Raw genomic sequence first — 15,832 nt, forward strand, 5'->3', positions numbered from 1 at the left:
TCTGAATGAGCATGTCCAGTGATCCCATGAGAGGGGGATGCAGCAGAACCAGTGCTGACACCAGTGTAGCTCACAGAGCTTGTATTGTGCATCCCTCCTGTCTTGGGTTTAAGGAGCAAGACAGAAGCTCTTTTACGCCTCCCAAAAGGGCCGAAAGAAAACGGTCCACACAGGATTGGAAAGAATTGGGAATTTAAATGGAAGGACAATTCACAATTAATACAACAGTACAAAAACCTGCCAAAAAAAAAAACAACCAAAACCCCAAAACATAAAACCACCCAACAATTCATATTCAGCCCAGCTCTCCAGTCTGGGTTTCTCAAAAAACAAACAAACAAACAAAACAAAACAAATAAAACAAACAAAAAAAAAAAAAACCAAAACAAAAAACCCACCCACCAAAACCAAACAAAACTCACCAGATCATCACCTTCCCAAAACCTTCCCCCAAACCAGGCCAAAACCCAGGCCTCCAATGCCCCTAAGGCCTCCAATCCAATGCCCCCTCCCCTCATCATACCTCCCTATACCTCCCTACCCAGGCCTTGAATGATGCAGTAAGAAAAATCAGAACTTGCCTGCACCAGGCCCCACTCCCCCACAATGCAAGAGAGAGAACAGGGAGAGGACAAGGGGACGAACAGCTTGTGCTGTTCCTTTATAAAGGGGAGATAAAGATATGATATTACGGGATGGAATAACATAATCTCCTGTGTCCCACCCACTGGGCTGGACTGTTCAGCTCCTTGTGCCCTCTGGTACTCTGGAGGAACCATCTGCATGGTTAGGACATAGTCCACAACCTATCACACCTCCCTAGACATCCAAGAACATGAGCACACAGGCTCCAATGGCTGCTCCTGCACACAAGTGGTCACATTTTCTCCTCCAAGAGGCTTTCCACATATTGCCAGCTTTCAGAAGGAAACAACAAAGCCCTCTTGCCCAGTACCTCGGAGCTTCAGAAATACCAATATCATCTTTCAATTAATAACAGCAAGCCCAGCAGGCACAGAATGCTCTCTGCAGCTCACATACACAAATGCCCTTCTTCAGGATGGTAGAACCATGATGTTTTTCAGGTGAGAAATACATCTACACATTTCCAAGCTGTATAACCCTGGAGTGTTTCAATAAGGTATTTCAGACTTGGTTGGACTTGATGATCTCCAAGGTCTTTTCCAACCTGCTTAATTCTGTGACTCTTTAAGTCCTGAGATGAAGCCCAGTTTCAAGCAGTTTGTATGTGAGCACAATCTTTTTTTTTATATATATAAGGCAATGGAGTTACATCCTCTTGCACCATATTTTTTTATTTACTTTGATGGCCCTAGGAGTGCAAAAAAAAAATAGGGGGAAAAAAAAAAAGGACCTTTTCATAGAGCTGTGGGCCAGAGAAACAGATAAAAGTTTGCACATGATGAACAGGTACAGTACATGGCTGACATCACCTAGAGATAACAACATGATGCTGCAGTGTTAAAACCTGACAGTGACAAAAACCTGCTCAGCATTAAATCCCACAGGAGAAATGCCTTCAGCTCAGAAGACATGAGGTCATTGCATGGTCAGCATTCTTTTCAGACAAGCAGTCCCTGTGGCAAAACAAGCCCAATTCTCTAACATTCAGAGCTGTCTGGAGAAGGCAAGGCTGTGGTGCGACAGCAAAGCATCAGCCCTAGAGGGCACACAGAGCCAACTAATGCCCAGCTGTGCCCATCCTCCCCTGTCCCTACCTGCACTGGGATGAATTGCCAAGGGAACCACAATGATGAACTGCCTGTTACTCCAAGGTCTCCTCTTTAGAAGATGGGGAAAGGTGTGGAGAGGTGGGGTGGGAAAAGGCAGCATCAGACAAAGCAGCATCTTGCTGGAAGTCCTCTTGGTACCTCTGGTTTTTATGTTTAACCAGAGAAGACAACTAAGAATTCATTCAAGCCCTGGTGCAGACCAAGCAATCATCATCATTTAACTCGGGGTCAGTCAGGAGGTTTGTCACATTGTAGGGTTTTCCTCTGAAACACTTTTGTCACATGGCTAAGGCCATCTTTGTTAGCCCACATCAAAAGTCCTCCTCATCTTCCTCTGGTGTGTATCTGGCTTGGTGTGCAGAAGGGACACAGCATAGTCCAGCCCTCAGTGCCTCTCATGCCTTCCCCCATCTCAGCTAGAGGACTGTTTGGTTAGGTTCAATGCATGTAAGTCCTTCTTGGCACAGCACCACAAGATGATCCATCATTCCTCCACAGCAGAAAAGGAAAAGAAGCAACCAGCCTGCCAGTTCCCATTGGCTGGTGACAAGCATGTCTCCCATCCTTGCAGCAATTTTAAAGGAAAGCTGGAAGATTTTGCTCAGTTACACCTGGATACCACCACCCTCCACTTACTCTTCATTTGAATTTACATCACAGCAGCAATTCCCTCTCCTAGAGAAAACAATGATTGGACAATTAAATATGAAAGCTCCACGAATCAATGGGTGAGCCACATGAACACAGACACTCCCTCTCTGTACATTTTTTTCCATTGCAGTCCTAGTGGCTTGGGGACCTTCTGATGTAAGCTGAGTTTCCTGAGGAGAGTTTGCTCCTCAAACTTCCCTTTTACACACGCACACACCATGGCTTAAAGGTCCCTGGCTCAGCAGAAGGGCACTGTAGAGAGAAGGGGGGAAACATCAGTTAGCAAGAACAAAACTAGAAATGGGTAGATTCAGATTGGATGTCAGGAAGAAATTCTTCATCAGGAGGGTGGTGAGACACTGGAACAGGTTGCCCAGGGAGATGGTAGAAGCCTCATCCCTGGAGGTTTTTAAGGCCAGGCTGGATGTGGCTGTGAGCAACCTGATGTAGTGTGAGGTGTCCCTGCCCATGGCAGTGGGGTTGGAGTGAGATGATCCTTGAGGTCCCTTCCAACCCTGACAGTTCTATGATTCTATGATTCTAACTGAAGGTCCTAGCCTGGGTTCACAGTGCCCCACCATGTTCCTTCTGAGGTGGGTGATTTGGCACCCTTGAAGATCTGAGCTCATGGCTCTTCATTTATCTGCTGGAAGGCCTGATGGATGTGCAGTGTGTGCAAATTCTCAAAACCATGCCCCACTCCTCCTCCCCAGGCAGTGGTTAAGGTGTTAGGTGAGAAGGGCTGAGGTACCCAGGTTTTGCTGCTAACCACAGCTGGGTTCCAGTTGACAAAGCCTGGAGGATGCCCACATGGACAGGCAGCTGTGGTTTTTAAGTCACACAGGAATCAGCAGGACTCTCTGTAAGGACCCACTTCTGTGCAGCACTGTCACAGCACTGAGGAACCCATGGAGAGAGTGAAAGGTTTGACTGCTTCACTACTTCCTATCAAGCCCACAGCCATGAAGGAGACTACTGTGGCCTTAACATTTAGGAGATGAAAGCATTTTCTCTCCATCCCTCCCTCCCTGAGGGTCACCACTAAATCACAGGGTGGATCTGCAAGGTCAGTGGTGGTGATTCCCTGAGATGATAGGAGCGTTAGGCCAACAAGATAGTGCCTTTGTTCAACAGGCAGCACTTGGAGGATGGAGGGATGAGCAGCGACTTCATGGCAGCCCCTCCTGCAGTGGGAGCCCTAGCAGTGTGGGCCTGTAGGTTTGCCTCTCGTTTGGGGGCATGTTAGAGGAAGGATAACACTCATAAAATCAAAACATCTGCTTAAGCAGGGCCACAGCCTCCCCATCCTGCTCTAGACCCAGACCTGGGCCACTGTGGCCAGCACACAGGCTCCCTGGGGTGGAGGCTGGCTAGGGAGCAGGCTGTGAGAGCAGGAGCTGTTACCATTTTGGTGAAGGTGTCCACACAAGCATTGCGGATCCTCTCGGGGGTAGCAGGGCTGTCCAGCCTGAAGGGTTCAGTCACACCAGAGTCCTGCCTTGCTGCATAGATGGCATCTTTGATGGCATAAAACACTGAGGCAGACAGGAACAGAGGTGGCTCTCCCACAGCCTAGACAGAGCAACAAGCAAAGAGTGAGGCTGGAGCCCAAAACAGTCCTGGCCCTGGAAAGGCTTAAAGAGGTTAACAGAAAGCTGAGCAAGCCCTGTGAGAGAACTGGGAATTGTTTGTGTTCCTGGAAATTGTTTGCATTCCCCATTCCTTCTTCTTTGCAACTTCTCAGCGAGGAAACACAACTCTAAAACAGACTCCAGTTTCCCAGGTGTGAACAGTGAGGAAAGCCTGAGGTAAAACAACCTCCAGCCTAGACACAGCAACAAGCAAAGAGTGAGGCTGGAGCCCAAAACAGTCCTGGCCCTGGAAAGTCTTAATGAGGCTAACAGAAAGCTGAGCAAGCCCTGTGAGAGAACTGGGAATTGTTGGCATTCCCCATTCCTTGTTCTTTGTAACTTCTCAGTGAGGAAACACAACTCTAAAACAGACTCCAGTTTGCCAGGTGTGAACAGTGAGGAAAGCCTGAGGTGAAACAACCTCCAGCCAGTCTAAGAAGAAACAGCAGGAAAACACAAGCTGTCTGACATAGTGAGGCTGTTATGGAGGAGAAAGGGACCAACCCATTCCCATAACCTTTTGAGTGGTGCTGGAATTGCAGCGAGGGGAATTCAGAGAAGGCAGTGGTGAGCTGTCTGGGCAGAGAGCATGATGCACCATCACTGGAGGTCCCTGCAAACCAGCAGGAATGCCTTCCTCAGGGATGACACAAGTATTATCCTGTCCTGAGGTCCCTGGCAGCCCCTTTTTTCTTAATTCTGTCATCAGCACTAATCATCAAAAAGTTCTCCTCATTTACAAAGATGCCTCTGTGGATGGAAGGGAAATGGAGATTGTAAAGAGGCTGGCCAGACATACTCAGAAAAGGGTGTTGGCTGTTGAATCATAATCACTGATGCTGTCCTCACAAACAGCACTGACTGCAGTGGAAGCAGCTGAAGGACAAGTGGACCTTTAAGGGTGACAGGAGCACTGTGAAACAGTAAAGAAAGTGAGACGTGAAAATTCAGGCACAAGGTCTTTATACATCAGATGTGGGGAAATGGCACTGCTGGAAAGGTGAAGCACTGCAGCATGATGCCCAGGCAGGAGGGCATCAGCCCTGGAATAGTTCAAAAAAAGAGTAGGTGTGGCACTTGAAGACATGGTCTAGTGGTCATGGAGATGCTGGGTAGAAGGTTGGACTTGATGATCTTAGAGTGATTCTATGGTTCTGTTAAATGTTATCTGGTGCCAGCAAGGGCAACCAGGGAGCTGACACACAGAGGGAGGTTGGCACTTTCAGCAGAACTGCCACAGCAAAACCACTTCAGTTCTCTCTAGTGGACACTCGGGGCAGCAATACAGGGGTTGGTTTGGTTCTTCCTAGCTGCAAAGGATAGTAGATATATTTCTGGTAAGTAATGAGGAAATATCCTGACCCCAGAATGAAGCCAGCAGAAAAAAAAGATGAATTATTTAGACACAGGCATCATTATCACATTCAGCTATACAGAACTAGAGAGCAGTGAGAGCTGCAGGTCTCCCAGGCATACCTTGGATGAATAAACTGCCTTGCTGTTTGGGCAGTCACGCAGAAGGGACACATAGAATTCCGTTGGGATGTCTCCAAAAGCTGGGATCTTGTACATGCCAGGCCCTCGAGTGTACAAGTTCCCTTCAGGAGAGTAGCGCAGCTCCTCCATGGTGAACAGCCCAAGGCCTTGGACAAACGCTCCTTCTATCTACAAACACACCCAAACAAGGTTACACCCAGGGGTTTGTTGTTCTTCCTCTTCCCTGCACAAGAATAAACATGGATGATTTTGCCCTCCCCTCCTGATTTCACAGAATCACAGAACTGTCAGGGTTGGAAGGGACCTCAAGGATCATCCAGTTCCACCCCGCCCTGCCATGGGCAGGGACACCTCACACTAGAGCAGGTCGCTCACAGCCACATCCAGCCTGGCCTTAAAAACCTCCAGGGATGAGGCTTCCACCACCTCCCTGGGCAACCTGTTCCAGTGTCTCACCACCCTCACAGTGAAGAATTTCTTCCTAACATCCAGTCTGAATCTACCCACTTCTAGTTTTGCTCCATTCCCCCAAGCCCTATCACTACCCAACATCCTAAAAGCTCCCTCCCCAGCTTTCTTGTAGGCTCTCTTCAGCTACTGGAAAGCCCTCCCAACCCCTAACATTCTGTGAAACAGCAACACTTACCTGTCCTATATCTATGGCTGGGTTCAGACTGGTACCAACATCCATAACAATGTCCGTTCGAACGTTCTGAGGGGCAGAAATAAGGAACAGATCAGCACAGAACACTGAAACTGGCACACCATGGGCTTGGAGGAGGAGGAGTAATGCAGCCAACCACTACCCTCACTTGGCCAGTGTTCAACAACCTATTTCAGCTCAACTCTTCATACTGATTTACAATCTGAGTTCATCCCAGCAGTAAATCAAAAGAACTCACTGCAGTTTTCCCTAGGGATCTAACAGACCAAACTTCTATTAGCTCCAAGCTGCTGGTATAACCAACTAGGCCACATCCTGATGGTTTCCTTTCTTTTTATTCCTTTTCCTTTCCATTTTATTCTTTTCCTTTCCTTTTTTTTCTTTTCCGTTCACTTTTTATTCTTTTCCTTTCCTTTTTATTCCTTTTCCTTTCCTTTTTATTCTATCTTTCCTTTTTTATTCCCTTTTCCTATTTCTTTTTATACCTTTCCTTTCCTTTTTATTCCTTTTCCTTTCTTTTTATTCTTTTCTTTCCTTTTTTTTCCTTTACCTTTTTTTATTTTTTTCTTTCTTTTTATTCCTTTTCCTTCCTTTTTATTCCTTTTTCTTCCTTGTTATTCTTTTCCTTTCCTTCTTATTCTTTCCTTTCTTTTATTCCTTTTCTTTCCTTTTTATTCCGTTTCCTTCCTTGTTATTCCTTATCCTTTCTTTTTCTTCTTTTCCTTTCCTTTTTATTCCTTTTCTTCCTTTTTTACCTTTTCTTTCCTTTTTATTCCTTTTCTTTCCTTATTATTCCTTTTCCTTTCTTTTTTTCCTTTTCCTTTCCTTTTAATCCTTTTTTTTTTTAATTCCTTTATCCTTTCCTTTTTATTCCTTTTCCTTTCCTTTTTATTCCTTTTCCTTTCCTTTTTATTCCTTTTCCTTTCCTTTTATTCTTTTCTTTCCTTTTTATTCCTTTTCCTTTCTTTTTATTCCTTTTCCCTTTCTTTTTATTCTTTTCCTTTCTTTTTCTCCTTTTTCCTTTCCTTTTTTCTTTTCCTTTCTTTTTATTCCTTTTCCTTTCCTTTTTATTCCTTTTCCTTTCCTTTTTATTCCTTTTCTTTCCTTTTTATTCCTTTTCCTTTCCTTTTTTATCCTTTTTCCTTTCCCTTTTTATTCTTTTCTTTCCTTTTTATTCTTTTCCTTTCCTTTTTATTCCTTTTCCTTTCCTTTTATTCCTTTTCCTTTCCTTTTTATTCCTTTTCCTTTCCTTTTTATTCCTTTTCCTTTCCTTTTTATTCCTTTTCCTTCTTTTTATTCTTTTCCTTTCTTTTTTATTCCTTTTCCTTCCTTTTATTCCTTTTCCTTTCCTTTTTTATTCTTTTCCTTTCCTTTTTATTCCTTTTCCTTTCCTTTTTTACTTCCTTTTCTTTCTTTTATTCTTTTCCTTTCCTTTTTTCCTTTTCGTTCTTTTATATTCTCTTTTCTTTCCTTTTTTCCTTTTCTTTCTTTTTTTTCCTTTTCCTTTCCTTTTTTCCTTGTCCTTTCTTTTTTATTCTTTTCCTTTCCTTTTTTCTTTCTTTCTTTTTTATTCCTTTTACTTTCTTTTTTCCTTTTTTTCTTTTTTATTCCTTTTTCCTTTCCTTTTTTCTTTTCCTTTCTTTTTATTCCTTTTCCTTTCCTTTTTTCCTTTTCCTTTCTTTTTTATTCCTTTTCCTTTCCTTTTTTCTTTTCCTTTCTTTTTATTCCTTTTCCTTTCCTTTTCCCTTTCCTTTTTTTCTTTTCCTTTCCTTTTATTCTTTTCCTTTCCCTTTCCTTTTCTCTTTCTAAAAGTGCTATTTTTAATGATTAACTCAATTCCAGTAAGTTTCTGTTCTTTTCTGCTAACACAGTGCTGCTATCTCATACTTAAGCCAACCCAGTATCTCCTCCAATCATTCACTAAGCCTCCTAATATCCCTGCAGGGCAGATAATTATCATTTTATTGTGCTTTATGGATTGTTGCACTGTAAACAGAGGAATTAAGAAACTTACTGAAGGTCACACCAGACCAATGGCAGAGCTGAGAACAGGCTGACACCCACCACTTGTTTGTGAGTGTTTCCTTGCCTTGAACACAGAGGACAATTTCAGCTGCTGTCCCTCCTCACCTTGTGGTCACCTGTCAGGCAATCTATCTCGACCTCGGAGCAGGCCACACCATAGCTGAAGTAGCAGAATGGTTTCCCTTCGTTCTTCTCAAAGTCATAGCCAAGGTCAGGAATTCTTGATACAAAGGAAAACAAAACCAGGTTTGTTTCCATGAACACTCAAAATGAACACAAACACATCCCAGCTCACAGACCCCTGTGACTGAGTCGCTTTCGTTTCCTTCCTTCCACTGAGCCCTTGAGGCAATGTAAAGTGTAAACAGCTGTCAACAGAAATCTGCTAAAGCTCCTCCGTGTTCCAAAGCCTCACTGGAACTACCAAACTATTTTGGCCATCTCTGTTTTTCCCAGGAATGTCAGGGCTTCTGATGACTGTTGTCTGGAATATTGTGTACAGTTCTGGGCTTCCCACTTCAAGAGGGACAGGAAAATGCTTGAGAGAATTTGAGACACAAGGATGAGTCAAGGAATAGAAGAACTGCCTTGTGAGGAAAGCTGAGGCAAGGAACAGTGGATACAAACTTGAACAAAGAAGGTTTCACCTCAACATGAGGAGAAGCTTCTTACAGTGAGCGTGATGGAACACTGGAACAGGCTGCCCAGAGAGGTTGTGGAATCTCCTTTGTAGACTTTCAAAACCCACCTGGATGCATTCCTGTGTGGACTACCCTAGATGATCCTGCTTTGGCAAGGGGGTTGGACCTGATGATCTCTGGATCCCCTTCCAACCTCTAATGTTCTATGATTCTGTGATGATTCTAACCTCAACTCAACATTTCTAGGTGGGGAAAGGAATGCAGCCCTAAGTCAGTGAGAAGGGGATAAGGGGTTGTAAATCCTCCCAGAATTTTTCTGGGTGCCAAATCCATGCCATAGAGTAAGAGCTGTGCTCTGCAGTATGGCTACTCACTCACCTATAAAACCCTGTGGCCGACAGGCTGACACAGTCCTCATATGCAGCTTTGATCTGGCAAGGTAAAACAAGAGTTTGAAAACATTAACTGTCCAACTAGTCCCTGAAAAATAGCTGCCCAAGACAGATTTCCAGGAGAACAGGAACAGAGGGTGTCCAGTGACAGACACCTGGCACACTACCCAGCCCCAGCAGTGCCAAGGGAAACATCGTGATGCAGCTGCTACCCCAAACTGCCCAGTCAGCAGTGACCAGGAACACTGGCAGAGGGGTAAGACTTGCTCTTGTTTGCTCAGCTTTCAGCTACAAGTTAGACTTTCAGAGACAAAGGTTAAACTGACAGTCATCTTGGCTTCAGTGAGGCATGAGGAAATCCTCTCCTGACTTCCAAATGAAGAGAAGAACTTGGGTCTGAAAATGGCCTGAGAGCCTTAGAGCAAACCAGTCTCTCATTACTGAGGGGGCAGAGATGCTGCAGCCAAGTAGCATTACAAGAGGTGGATGGCAGCTCAACAAAGAGTCATCTTTGTCACAGAAGCCCTTCATTTTAAGTCAGTTTTCTTCCTGCCCAAGACTGTAGGCTGACTAGAAGGACATAAGGAACCAATCCAGACTTTTATTTGGTCAAGTTTGTCATAGGTAGGTCCCAGGATCTGGAGAAATTTCAGTATCAAACTCATAAATTATGTTTTGCTTACTTCCCTTGCTGGGTTTTTGTTTCAGCTCTGCTCTCAGAACTTTGTTAGTGAGATGCAGAAGGTCTGAAGGGTACAGCTGCATACAGGGTGTCCCAGTAAAGACAGTCTCTGATCATGCCCACTTGTCTCATGACAGATAACAACCGGCTTACCCAGTCTTCCCAGGATCCTTTGGGATTAGACTGTTGGATTGGCTCAAGCCTTTTTAAGATAGTCTGGCAAGCATGCTAAAAACAAAGAGAGAGAGAAGCAACATTTTAAGGTTTGCAAAGTCAGTTGATAGTATTGAGAGCCCTGTAAGAGTCTCAAAGAACCTTCTCTTTAAATCAGTGTTGCCTTCAGGACTTCGGCATAGTATAAAGAGGAACAAAGTTCACTAACAGAGGTCTTGCTATATAGGAAGAAATCTTGACTACAAAGGATCTGAAAGCAGATTGACTATGTTGATAGCAGAAGGGAATCACAAATACAGTACAGAACTTTCCAGACCATGACACACAACCTCAGAAATCCACCCATTGATACAGGAACTTTATCTGCACTGAGTCATAGCAGGACTGCTTGGCATATCTAGAAAGACGATCCCATCACACTGAAAAAAAAAAAATTAATATTCTTGCCAGTAATCAACCTCCTCAAACAAGCTCTGCAGAGACTAAAAACAGCCTGATGTTTTTACTTCTCAGGGGGCATTTCCCTTTGTCTTCAAACCTGAGGATCACCACTACTAAATGACTCATTTTCAGTCACATACCTTGCAAAGGCATGCATTGGTGACTCCACCAGGGCATAGAATTGTGACCATGTCATTGCTACAGAAGGATGATTTGCTCTCAGTGTATCTACACTTCAAGGTCTTTGGTGCTGGAGCACAGCCCACAAACCATCTGCTATTAATACTTGCAGCACAGCACATTTGTTATATAATCAGAGAGCTGTTTGGGCTGGAAAAGTCTTCTATGGTCCTTGAGTCCAGCCATCAACCTAACACCATCTCCCCAGGTGCCATATCCACACATTTCTTGAACACCTCCAGGGATGATGACTCCACCACCTCCCGGGCAGCCTGTTCCAATGCCTGACCACTCTTGCAGCAAAGACATTTTCCCTAATCTCCAACCTAAACCTCCCCTGGCACAACTTAAGCCCAATTCCTCTCATTCTATCACTAGTTAACTGGGAGCAGAGACCAATGCCAGCCTCACTCCAAACTCCTTTCAGGGAGTTGTAGAGAGCAATGAGGTCTCCCCTCAGCCTTCTCTTCTCCACACTAAACAATCTCAGTTCCCTCAGCTGCTCCTCACCAGCCCTGTTCTCCAGACCCTTCACCAGCTGTGTTGCCCTTCCCTGGACCTGCTCCAGCACCTCAATGTCTTTCTTGCAGTGGGGGGCCCAAAACTGCACCCAGTATTTGAGGTGCAGCCTCACCAGCACCCAGTACAGGGGCACAATCACTGCCCTGCTCCTGCTGGCCACACTATTCCTGATCCAGGCCAGGATGCTGGTGGCCTTCTTGGCCACCTGAGCACACACTGGCTCACATTCAGTCACCTCTCAAGGAGCACGCCCAGGTCCTTTTCCTGCCAGGCAACTTTCCAGCCACTCTGCCCCAAGCCTGTAGCGCTGCATGGGATTGGTGTGAGCCAAGGGCAGGACAAGGGCACATTAATTACTAAGAAGCTACTTATTTAAATGGATGTTTTGTTCTGTTAATTTGGAGCAATCACAAGCACTCCATGTTGGAACTACAAAAGGACTGAAGGAGCACTTCAGTCAGCTTGAAAACAAACATGGTCATTCATCTTCTAACACCAGCAGTGGTTATGGCAGATAAAAGAGCTCTGAGTCATTCTTAGCCTTGGAACTGCCTTTTGATGGCCATGTTTTCCTTGAGCAATAGATAAATTCCCATCAACCTGTCACGTTGTGGAGCCCCAGCTCACAGCCCCCTAGTTGGAGTAACTTGGTTTCCATACATGCACGGCCATGCCGTTGATGTCGGCGCTGACGGACGCAGCTGTGGGGGAGGTGTTTGGGACGGTGTTTGTGCTGGTCTCACTGATGTAAATCTTGGAGGTGGGGACTCCCAGGGATCTGCTAGCCACCTGCAGAGCAAAGGGAAACAGGTAGTAAGCAGCTCTTCTTATACATGGGCATTATCACAGAATCACAGAACGTTAGGGGCTGGAAGGGACCTCCAGAGATCATCCAGTCCAACCCTCCTGCCAGAGCAGGAGCACCGAGGGCAGCTCACACAGGAACACATCCAGGCAGGTCTTGAATATCTCCAGAGAGGGAGACTCCACAACCCCCTTGGGCAGCCTGTTCCAGTGCCACCCTCACAGTGAACTAATTCTTCCTCCTGTTTCCATGGAACTTCCTCTGCCTCAGCTTCCACTCATTGCCCCTTGTGCTGTCATTGCGCATCGCTGAGCAGAGCCTGGCTCCATCCTCTTGGCACTCACCCTTTATGCATTTATAAACATGAATGAGGTCACTCCTTAGTCTCTCTGGTCCAAGCTGAAGAGCCCCAGCTCCCTCAGTCTCTCTTCATAATTATCATTCATTGCTTATACTGCTGGGATCTGCACTGCAACCTCCACCCTCATTTCCATCCTAAATTTAACTTTTCTTGCAGGCTCAGCTGATGTGGTGGCTGAGAGCTAGCCAGAACATTGGTACACTTGCCCTTCACAGCTTGAGTGTGTGTGAGGCACATATACATTGCCACTGAGCTACTGTCAGGCTAGAATCATAGAAGTCATAGAATCATAGAAGTCATAGAATCATAGAAGTCATAGAATCATAGAATCATTAAGGTTGGAAAAGACCCCCAAGATCATCCAGTCCAACCATCAACCCAACACCACCATGGCTGCTAAACCATGCCCCAAAGTGCCACCTCCACAGGTTTCTTGAAGACCTCTGGGGATGATGACTCCACCACCTCCCTGGGCAGCCTGTTCCAATGCCTGGCCACTCTTGCAGCAAAGAAATTTTCCCTAATCTCCAACCTAAACCTCCCCTGGCACAACTTAAGCCCAATTCCTCTCATCCTATCAGTGGTTACCTGGGAGAAGAGGCTAACACCAGTCTCACTCCAATCTCCTTTCAGGTAGAGAGCAATGAGTTCTTCCCTCAGCCTTCTCTTCACCAGGCTAAACAACCCCAGCTCCCTCAGCCACCATGCCCTAACCAAACCCCCTCACCAGGCTCACTGCTCTTCTCTGGCCACCCTCCAGGCCCTCAATGTTCTCTCTCAACAGTTACAAGAATCAGAGAATGAAGAGTGCTATTAGGCTTTCCTTTCATTTCCCTGCCAAAGCAATGTTGTTCCCTTAGGCTTTCTTAACTACAAAGGTGTTAGCATAGGCAGAAAAATGTTTACAACAGGATTAATTTTTGTACAAAATAGGTGTGAACTGTGGTTTTATGGGATGAGATTATATAGCCAGAGTAGCTATATTGCAAGTATGACCTGCATTATCTACATAATAAGGGTGAAGATGAAGAAGAATCTAATTCTCACACTCAGTTGTGATAATTCCCTTGAAATGTAGCACTGCTGCTAAAACAATTAAGGGGAATTAGGCAGGATTTGTTCCCTGGGCATGCACACAGAGGAAGTGTCAAGCTTCCTGAGGCACTTTGCAGACTGAGTGTAATTTTCCTGGAAGGATGTCTCATTCCTTGAAGCCCAAGCTCATTATTACCTGAATCATTTTGGTGTGAAGCCCTTGACCCATCTCGGTCCCACCGTGTGTGATTAACACAGATCCATCTGTATACACGTGGACCAGAGCTCCAGCCTGTAAGAGTCAGCATTAATCCCAGAGTCATCACAAATGAACTGCTGAAGTACTTAAAAGATTTCAGTCGCAAACGACAGAGATAAATCATTTGGAAGCAGACCAGTGTGGTTCTTTGATGGAATTGAGGCCACCTCGTTTACACTTGAGGTGAGTTTGGTTTAAGTCTCATCAGCTCACTTAGGAAATTCTAATGACAGAACAAACCTCAGATTGTATTTTCAGCTCAGAAAGCAAGTGAAGAAACCCAGACCTGGCCCTGTGAAAACGATGCAGCCTTCACCTTGTCGTGGCTTAACGAGCAGCCAGATTGCTCTTTTGCACCAACAGGGGCAGAAGAAAACCAAAATCTCTCACACAAAGGATTGGAAAATTTAAATGGAAAGGCGATGCACAACTACATACAACAGGACAAAGCATATGATACACAAAGATCCATAGCCTGGGTTTAACACAGAAGCTCATTAAGCCAAAGCTTCACACAAACCTCCCTTGAAACCAGGCTAACAAAACCCAAACCTTCCTGCCCCCCTCACCATTGTGATGCAGCACAAAATTCAGCTAGGCAACTCCAGGTCCCAATTAGACAGCTCCAGGCCTAATTGGCAGCGTTGCCAAGGCTGACACCAGACCTTACTCCCCCACCAAGAGAGATGAGAGCCTGGGCGTCCTTCCCGGGAGGAGAGAGGGAGGGAAAAGAGAAGGGAATTGATTTTGCAGCCAGATTGATATGGATGCAGGCCTTATGGGTATGAAATACATCTTCCAGTCCACCTCCTGGACACTCTGGCCCTTCTGGAGGTCTGTGACTTTGTGGTTCTTGGAGGCACCCACAGCCTCAAACTGCCACACAGCTGAACTTGGCTACCACCACTGGCAAGTCAGACATGGGAACAGCGTTTTGGCTGTGGAGAAAGAGGGACTAGGCAGGGAAATGGACAGAACACAGTACCATGGAAACACAGCTGCACTGAGGTGTCTGTGGGACACTCTAAAATGTGGTGTTGCTCATTTTGGTGTGAAAAAAAAAGGAGGCTCTCTCTTAACTATTTCACTCCTTCTCTGAAAAGCCCCAGTTCGGCTCAAATGGGGGAGGCAGCACAGATCTAACTTCCCAGCTGAAAGGATGAAGGACACTCACAGACCTGGTTGAGAAATGGGACAGTGAAACTGATGCCAAATTTGGTAGGAGTGATGCACATCCCTCTCTTCTTCCAGCGATTTTGCCTGCAAGGAGAGAACATGATTCATATGCCCATGAAGATTTCATCACAACTCAGTTCTTTCCCTCTGACAGCTTGGGAGTCAAAGCAGATATGAAATACCTGAGTGGGATACAGATGGAGTTAATCAGTAGATTTTATGAAAGGCTGCTTTTGTTTATGGGTCCCAACATGAAGAAATCCAACCTGAACACACTCCCTCAGGCATTATGAAAGCAATTATCTGCACTATTAACTATTCAGTTGCATATACAAGGAAACTGGGGGGGGGGAAATAAAGACTCTAAGGTGGTGTAAAGCCTCAACAAATTGTCTTGGCAGTCATTTGAAAAGGCTAGGTAGCCTTAAGAGCTTTCCTTTTCCTTTTCCTTTTCCTTTTCCTTTTCCTTTCACAAACCATGTCATGCTAGGTCTGATCCCTGCCTTATTTAAGCTATCAGCTCACTGATGGAAAGAAGGAATTCATGAAGGAATTTCAAAAGGAGACATTTTTAGAAGTCACTCTGCAGCTATAAGGTCTGACTTCACATCACTCAAGTTGCTAAGAGAACTTCACAAGTTAGCAGGCAACAAGTGCACTAGTGCCAAGACAGCTCCAGAACACCTACTTGTTGAATTCTTCAATCAGTTTCTTCCTGTCATGATAGCGGGAGCTTAACAAGCACTCATCCCAGCATCTTCGTAGAGTAAATCCCTCCAGCTTTTGGTTAAAATGAGTCAGGTCTCCTTCATGGTAGAGATTGAGCTTCCTCACCTTCCCAGAGAGACACAGACAGGACATGCCAAGTTTAGTGCTTCAGAATAGGTCTTTGCAATGGATGACATCAAAAGTATGTCGAGTCCCAGTTTTATTTCTCTGCTT

At 45.2% G+C, this 15,832-nt stretch overlaps 1 protein-coding gene across 1 annotated transcript in view; it reads right to left on the reverse strand.

Moving 5' to 3' along the window:
- Positions 1–2,606: 2,606 nt before the first annotated feature.
- XDH (xanthine dehydrogenase) overlaps positions 2,607–15,832 on the reverse strand; it is a 60,879-nt gene continuing 47,653 nt past the window's right edge. Inside the window, exons 27-37 of the mRNA XM_054397471.1 lie at positions 15,579–15,724; positions 14,893–14,974; positions 13,652–13,747; positions 11,915–12,043; positions 10,091–10,165; positions 9,242–9,294; positions 8,328–8,442; positions 6,180–6,245; positions 5,513–5,701; positions 3,810–3,977; positions 2,607–2,657 (exon numbers count right to left, since the gene is read on the reverse strand). Of these exons, the coding sequence (XP_054253446.1) occupies positions 2,607–2,657; positions 3,810–3,977; positions 5,513–5,701; positions 6,180–6,245; positions 8,328–8,442; positions 9,242–9,294; positions 10,091–10,165; positions 11,915–12,043; positions 13,652–13,747; positions 14,893–14,974; positions 15,579–15,724 (1,170 nt within the window). The remainder of the gene's footprint in view (positions 2,658–3,809; positions 3,978–5,512; positions 5,702–6,179; positions 6,246–8,327; positions 8,443–9,241; positions 9,295–10,090; positions 10,166–11,914; positions 12,044–13,651; positions 13,748–14,892; positions 14,975–15,578; positions 15,725–15,832) is intronic.

The sequence above is a fragment of the Indicator indicator genome, chromosome 2, assembly GCF_027791375.1.
Source record: "Indicator indicator isolate 239-I01 chromosome 2, UM_Iind_1.1, whole genome shotgun sequence".
Classification (NCBI taxonomy): Eukaryota; Metazoa; Chordata; class Aves; order Piciformes; family Indicatoridae; genus Indicator; species Indicator indicator.